General features: G+C 56.3%; 1 protein-coding gene across 1 annotated transcript in view; it reads right to left on the reverse strand.

The window, feature by feature from the left end:
* Positions 1-4,651: 4,651 nt before the first annotated feature.
* Positions 4,652-7,753, reverse strand: part of CACNA1I (calcium channel, voltage-dependent, T type, alpha 1I subunit) — a 157,193-nt gene continuing 154,091 nt past the window's right edge. Inside the window, exons 35-36 of the mRNA XM_006865169.1 lie at positions 6,496-6,692; positions 4,652-5,266 (exon numbers count right to left, since the gene is read on the reverse strand). Coding sequence (XP_006865231.1) covers positions 4,652-5,266; positions 6,496-6,692 — 812 coding nt within the window. The remainder of the gene's footprint in view (positions 5,267-6,495; positions 6,693-7,753) is intronic.

The following is a 7,753-nucleotide window of genomic DNA, read 5'->3' on the forward strand; positions in this document are numbered from 1 at the left end:
GCACTGAGCTGGGAGGCCAACAAGGAGGCGGGCAGATAACCCAAAGCTATGGAGTGATGGGAGCCCTGATGTGGTACTGTAGGATAAGCAAGTTTGGCAGTTCAAGTCTACCAGCTGGTCCTTGGAAACCCTATGCAGGGTTGCTATGAGTTGGAACTAACTCAACCGCACTTAGCAACAACAATGGGCTGATGTGGTCTGAGCATGGGTAGGAGAAGAAAGGAAAGGATGCCCCAGACAGATACATGGGGTGGCAGAAGGGCAGAATGGATGAGTTTGGGAAGGGGCTGGTGAAGGGGAGGTAGAGGAATGAAGTTTCCATGGAATATGACCAAACCGGTGGGTGTGGCTCACAGAGGGGCTGGGTTTGGGGGAATTGTTGGGTTTCGGACCCATTAAGTCTGAGCTGTCTGTAGGATATCGGGTTGGGGGAGTCCAGCATGTCAGTGGTCAGCGGCTAAGAGAGAAGGGGCCAGAGACATGTTATTAGGGCAACCACAGCTCGCTGGGGCACTTAGGCCATGAGGTCTACCCCTGGGTGGTGACCAGGTCTCATGGTGAGGAGTCACATACAATGAGGGGAGATGTCTGATTAGGGCTACACGGTCCAGAGGATCTTGCTTTGTCTCGGCTTCCTCATCTGTAGAATGGGGACAGGCAACAGGCCAACACAGGACGGGGAATTCAGGCGGCTCTCGTGGACCTGAGGCATGGTAATAAGTGTGTGTGTGTACACATATGCACAAATGAGGCCTCTCTCCCTGTCCTCCAACTGCTTTTTCTACAGCAAGGCTGATGCGCGGGGTAGAAAAGAACTTTAAAGGGTGCCCCAATCCCAGTCAGAAACACAGATCAGAACTGGGGATCCTGTGCCCTGCGCAGTCCCACAGCGGGCCCACACCTGCCACTTCCAGTCTCGGCCTCCCTTCCCCCACTGCCCTCTCTGTGAGGGACTCAAATGGCCACGTTGACTTCTCTGTTATGTGCAGTCACAGAAAGAAGAAAGCAGAAAATGGGGAAGCAGGGGTGAAAGGACAAGGGGGACAGCAGACAAGCCTTTCCTCAGTGGCCTCAGCCCACCCTTTGTTCTCCAGATTGGGCAGGGCCTGTCAAACCCCCACCCTCTTGTGCCTGCTGCTCCACCACCCCCAAGGCCTAGGCAGCCCTGAGGAGAGAGAGAGGACACACGAGAGAGACGCCATCAGCCAACTTGTCACTTCCCATTAGAACTGGGTTTTGTCCCTTGCAGCTGAGAGTTCTTGTAATACCCTTCATGCAAACTCAGGAAGCCATAACCCAAGGTGGGGTTATTATTCTCAAGAGGCCCTCCCTCCACCTCAGCCTTGCATGCAGAAGGCCCTTCCATGCGACATTTCTTGGGGACCAGATACTCACCCGCAGCCTTAGCTGACTGAGAACACATCCCACCTATGGGGCACCCTAGACTCAACCGGCTCCCACAGGTGGAAGAAAAGCACAAACACGTAGGGACTCTCTGAAATAGACTTCTGGATTTTATTCAGGACAACACTGGTGGCGACTGCCACTGTCCCTCTATGCCCAGGCCCTGGGGCCAGCAGGTACCAGTGTTATCAGCACTAGGAAAGTTCATTCACAGCAGAGAAACTGTACATAGACTGGGGGAACGAGGGCCACAGCGGTGAGACCAGGCCCCAGCTCGCCCCAGCTCTGCCAGGGACACTGGCTATTGCACAAAGACAGAGTGGGGGTGTCGGGGCTAAACAGAGCCTTCTAGAACCAAGCCCTGACACAGCGCAGCAAAAGGGGGCTGAAGGTGGCCTGGAAGCCCCTGGTTCCAGGGGAGGATTCGGGGAGACAGGCAGGCTGACTGGCACAGTGGACGCTTGTCCTTGCGGGGGCCACTTAGCAGAAGGTCAGTGCAGGGACAGGAAGAGGGTCTGGCCAGGGGCAGGCAATGGCCCCCTCTGACTGTGGATCCCTGTGCAGAGGCCCTGCCCCACCCCGCCCCTGCAGAGCCCTGCAAACAGAGGGCTCTGGGGTCAGATACTACTGCCCCCATCTGAACCACGTGGGTTAGGGGACTTTTGTGCTTTTGTGATGGACACTGCTCTGGGTGCAGGGTCAGGGAGGCAGTAGGGGGTTCCTTCACCCAACCCCTAGACACTCTCACTTGTCCTGGCCAGTCCCTCCACTGCCCTGGTCCCCCATCACCCACAGAAACAACAGATCTGCATCGATACCTCAGGCACCAACCCCTCTCCCATGAGTCCCCAGGTATGCATCCCTGCCACTGAGCTCAGCTGTGACTGTCCCCTGCACACCTCTACTCAGAACCCCTCCCCAGCAGATGTGTGTGCGCCAGACCGAATGGTGCAGGGAAGGACTGTTAGGTGACACCAAGGAAGTCACATGCTTGTCTGAGTCGGGAGCAACAGGGTACACCAAGGAAATGGAACACGACAGGGGGTTGTGCCACACACAGATGGTGCTCGACCAACGTCTCCCCGGGCCACAGACTCTCCAGCACTTGATCCAGACAGACTTGCACGCTCAGGCATCTGTCTCCGGGCCCACTTAGAGTGCTCAGGGCAGGCCCAATACAGGACCTGGCCCCAAGCAACTAACTGCTCCATGAGCCCCAGCCAAGCCCCCGATGTGGCTGCTCACAGCGACACAGAGCCAAAAAGGCCACTTGGGCCTCTTTCCTACTCTAAAGAATATATAGAACCAGTGAGGAAGGGAAGCAGAGCCCAAACTCTCAGGTCCTGGGTCCAGATTCCCTCACCAGCCATGAGGTCCCATGGGGCAGCCAATTCACCTGCTCCCTTGGGAGAAGACCCCCTCACCCTGGAGCCCTTCAAGGAGACTCAGCCCAAAGAGGTTACCATCTTACAGCAGGGACTGAGAAGTACACGGTGTACTCCAGGTGCCAGACACTGAGCCAAGCCTGAGGGCTCTATGGTGGCCTGCCTCGCTCTGAAACACAGGACAAGTTCTTTCAGATCTGGGTATTTAGGGTCAGTGCCCTGTGGAATGGGGCAGAAGCCTCCCTCTCCGAGTCTTGGATTCCTCACAAGTAGGGCTGACCAGCCTTCGCTGCCCTCGCCACCGGCTCCAAGCAGTGGGGTTTGTGGGTAGTGATGCTTCAGGGGTCTAAGTCCTTCATTGTCATAGCGTCCACCCAGGCCCAAAGGGTCCCTGTGCCTGGATAGGGCTGAGGCTGGAAGTCCCTGGAGCCTGACCAAGCTACCCACCCCTCACAGCTGTCAGAGTTTGGGAATGGGAACAGGACCCCTCAATAGAGCCCAATCAAAGCTATCTGAGGTCACCTCAGTGAGGCTAGAGGGCCACTATTGCTGACATGTGGCATCTCACACCCTCTACGACCCCCACCAAGTCTGCAGGTCACCATGACTACCATGGTGTGCTCCATGATCTTCTTTAAACTGGCTTTAAATCCACCCATTGTTTAAAAAAAAAAAAAAAAGTCTTTACTTGTACCTCAGCACTATAGCTGAGAACTCACAGGTTCAATGTACTTTTTTTGCTCTCTAATAAATACCAAAATACAGACACAACGATTCAAATTTAAAGTACCCATCTGGAAGCCATCTGAAGCATTGCTATCACGAAGCCAAACCCACAGCTTTGGGGAAAGGAGAAGGAACGAGAGCCAGAGACCCAGAGACAGGCTGACACGGGGTGGTTGGGATGATGCAGGTGTCCCAGCCCTGCATGTAAGCTTCAGATCTGAGTCACTCTGCGTTCCTGCGCCATGGGGCAGGTCTCTGCTGTAGCCAAAGCTCTTGGCCCCACCTGGCAGATAAAAGGCATTAAGTAACCATGAAGCCAACGGTGAGCCCAGGGACCCTACAAACACTTTCTGCCCATTCAATCCTCCCCTTCCCTCTGTCTCCTGCTGCTCTTTCTGCCCTCCACCTTCCCAGCGAGCCAGGCCACAGTGGACACCCGGATCAGTGCCCAGGGAGGCTGGGACCTCAGCTGGAACCACAGCCCCCTGCCCAGCCTCAGCGTCACCCTCCACCCACCATCCCCTACCCTAAGAAAATGCAACTTACGCACCCCCGCTTTTTCTAGAGAAGGACATCTAAGTGTTGACTAAGAAAGTTTGCATGTTCTGGGGTGTCTACAAAAGACTGTTTACAACAACGAAACGGTCAGGAACGACAAGACAGACACCCCAAGACGTGGGGACAATGCGGGATCTTAGCAGCGTATCTTCTTTAAAGGAAAAAGATGCACCCTGAATTTCACCTCTCCCTCTGGGCCTGTCTCTCAGGCCACCGAACCCTCAGAGACTTGAGGCTCTGCTCCCGGAAGCTCCAAAACCTCAGCCTGGTTGCTACATGTCAGACAAAGCTAGCCCCCATCCAGGCCCTGAACTCCCCAACCTCAGCACTTTCTGGAAGTCATAAGCGCTCAGTAAAAAAAAATAAATATATATATATATGCACGGGAAGGCCACGCTGGGCCTCGGCAGGGGCCTCGTCTGAGCCTGGGCTAACCTAGGTCCTGCTCCATCTCCCTCTCAGTGGCCTGGGAGCCGGCTGGCCCCTGCGCCATTCCCAGGTGTGGACAAAGTATTGCTGTCTGTTTCCTGGCTCCTGAGGTAAAAGAAGTAAGACGGGGCAGGCGGGCAGGGGCCCCCTCATCTCTTCCTCTTGCTCATGGCATCCCCCAACTCCAGCTCCCCTGGGGGTGGCTGTGGCTCAGGCTCAGCCTGGCCCAGGGGGTCCTTGCTGCGCTCTGCTAGCCACGAGGGGCTCCGAGGCAGGCCTCGGGGCTGTCTGGGCCGGGGTCCCACGGCCAAGCTGCTGGTGCTGCTGAACTTCCGGGTGGGAGGGAGACCAGGGGGCGGAGGCGGGGGCGGGGGGCAGAAGAGGGAGGTCAGCGAGAGGCTGCTGAGGGTCTCCGAGTGCTCGCTTCCCGCGCCCCCGCCGCCTGCACCGGCCCGGCCGCCACCCTCCTCGTCTGAGGGGTCCATGGAGTCATGGTGGGTGCAGCCAGGGCTGGTGGAGCCCCCGCTGCTGTGGCTGCGCTGGTGGGCCCGAAGCCCGCGCAGGCTGAACAAGCCTCGGCCCCGCAGGCTGAGACGGCGCCTGGTAGTGGGGGATAGGCAGGCCCGGGGGCCCGGTGCAGGCGCTGGTGGACCCAGAGCGCGCCTGGGACTGTCGCTCAAGGTCAGGCTGTCCTCTAAGGTAGTCTGCAGGCTGCCTGCCGAGCTGCTGCGGCTAGCTTCCAGCGATGTGTCGCTCTCTGTGGCCTGTGAGGGGGCAGCAGAGGCTAGGGGTCTCCCAGCACCCACCACCCAAGCCTGCCCATCCCAGGGATGGTGACACTGTCCTTCCAAGGGCCCGCAGGCCTGCTCCTTCAGTCCCCAGGGTCCACCACACCTCCAGATCTCCCATCCTGACAGTCCCTGCAACTCTGATCATCCACCCTGCCAATCCCCCAGGGTCCCCACACCTCTGATCAGCCCACCCCCCAACCCCCCAGGGGCCCCATACCTCTGATCAGCCCACCCAGGGTCCACCACACCTCTAGATCACCTCTGTGCCCACCCCCCCCCACACACACACACCAGTCCTCACACCTCTGATCACCCTGCCCCCACAGTCCTCCAGGGTCTACCACACTTACTGATGAGCCCTGCCCAGCATCCCGTCCCCTCCCCTCCCAGAATTCTCCTGGACATACCACTGTCTAAATAGACTATACTTCCTATGTCCCCCCTGACACATGTCCTCACTGTAAGCACTCTGTCCCCAGCACAGAGTCTGGTGACACACGGCTGGTGGACTGATGCACAGTTAGCAGATAAGGAAAGGACAAGAAAGGCACCTGTGTCTGGCGGTGCCTCGGCCCCACCATGGGCAGCTCTGGCTTCACCCAGAGTCCCCTATCTGCTCTGTGCTCCACCAGGTGAGCTCCCAGCCCCAGGCCTGCCTTCCACATCTGTTCCTAGTGATTATGCCCTAGAGCACCTACATCACCACCTCTCCCCCATGACCCTGCAAAGCCTCCCTCTCTACTCACTCAAGCTGGAGCCCACAAACCGGCTTTCAGAACCCTCATCAGGGCCCTCCCCCAGGTGACACGTCCTAAAACTGACTGGGTCACATGACTGCTTTTAATTCTCCACTCAAGACAGTCGGCATCATTTCTCTGGATTTTGGGGGTCCTCTGAGACCTGGACCTGCCCATTTTATCAGCACTTAGTGTCACCTCCACCTCCAGTCTCTGTGACATCCTGAGTTAAGAACACCCTATGGGAAAACTCCTGGGACAAATCCTTGTCAAACTTAGCTCTAGGAAAATACCTCACTAACATCTGCCTGAAGCTTTCCTGACTCCCCCGCGTCCCTGCACCCCTACTCAGCACCCCCCCACACACAGACACACACACACACACACTTACAGAAACCCAGCTCTTGGCCTCCAGGACACTCCGAGGCCCAGAAGGGGACTCTCTGGAGCAGGAGGTGCCCCTACCTGCCGCAGTAGGGTGCAATTGATACTGGGAGACCGCAGGGAGGCCCAGGAGCCCTGCAGGGCGATCTTTGGGAGGGTCCCAGGGCCGGTGACCTTCTCCTGGACCTTCTGGCCGGTGGACACAGCGGGGTGGAAGAATTCAGCTGGCATGGGCAGGAGTGGGCTGGAGGCATCTGGGGCAAAGGGGCTCGGAGATGCTGCTGGAGAGCAAGAGAGGGGAGCTGGGGAGCTCACACTGAGCCTACAAGGAGGGGCTACTCTAACAAAGTGGCTTTGAGACTGTGGGGAAGCCTCCCTCTCTCCGGCTCCATCTCCCCATTTTGAACACAGGAGTGGGGTGCTCACCCTGCTAGGTGGTTTCCTGTGAGGAAGGGCACTGGCAAAGGAACAGCTTTGGGGACCAAGCAGACCCCGCGTCACATCAGGATCCCCCAGCTTCTCCTTTGTAAAATGGGAACAAGAATGCCTACCTCAAAAAACAAACAAACCAATGCGGCTCAGAGGGATTATGGAGGATACAGAACTGCTCCTTCGGTTTCTGAAGCGAAATCTTTTCAGCAGCAGGCAGCCTCATCTCTCCCAAGGAACAGCTTCTGAACTTGACCCACTGACCTGACTCTTATTAGTCTGCTTCTGAGCCCACCTTGCCACCAGGGGTCCCTTAAAATAGTTGGACTTAACTAGCTAAGAGCATCTACCTTGAACAGTGTAGTCTTAAAACCTGCCTATTATTGTCGTTAAACAAGTCAGCTCTGATTCATAGTGAGCCTGTACAGGGTTTCTGAGGAGCAGCTGGTTATCAGTCTAGTGCTTACCCTACAGCACCACAATGGAAATCCTATGAACTGCTTGTTGTTGTTTTTAAGTACTGTTGAGTCAGTTCCAACTCATAGCGACCCTGAATGGGGTTTCTGAGGAGCAGCTGGTGGGTTTGAACTGCCTGCAGACGTTGAGATCCTACAGTGCCACTCTCAAGAATTGCCTTGTTGTTGCACATGTTAAGTGCCGTGGAGTCAGTTCTGACTCATAGCAACCCTGTACAGGGTTTCCAAGGTTGTAAAACTTTATGGGAGCAGAGAGCCTCATCTTTCTTCCTCAGAATAGCTGGTAGTTTAAAACTGCTGACCTTGTAGTTCACAGTCCGATTCATAACCACTACACCAGATGGAATACATAGAAATCAAATTGACTACATCTGTGGAAAGAGACGATGGAGAAGCTCCATATCATCAGCCAGAACAAGGCCAGGGGCAGATAT

This window comes from Chrysochloris asiatica, unplaced genomic scaffold, assembly GCF_000296735.1.
Source record: "Chrysochloris asiatica unplaced genomic scaffold, ChrAsi1.0 scaffold00076, whole genome shotgun sequence".
Classification (NCBI taxonomy): domain Eukaryota; kingdom Metazoa; phylum Chordata; class Mammalia; order Afrosoricida; family Chrysochloridae; genus Chrysochloris; species Chrysochloris asiatica.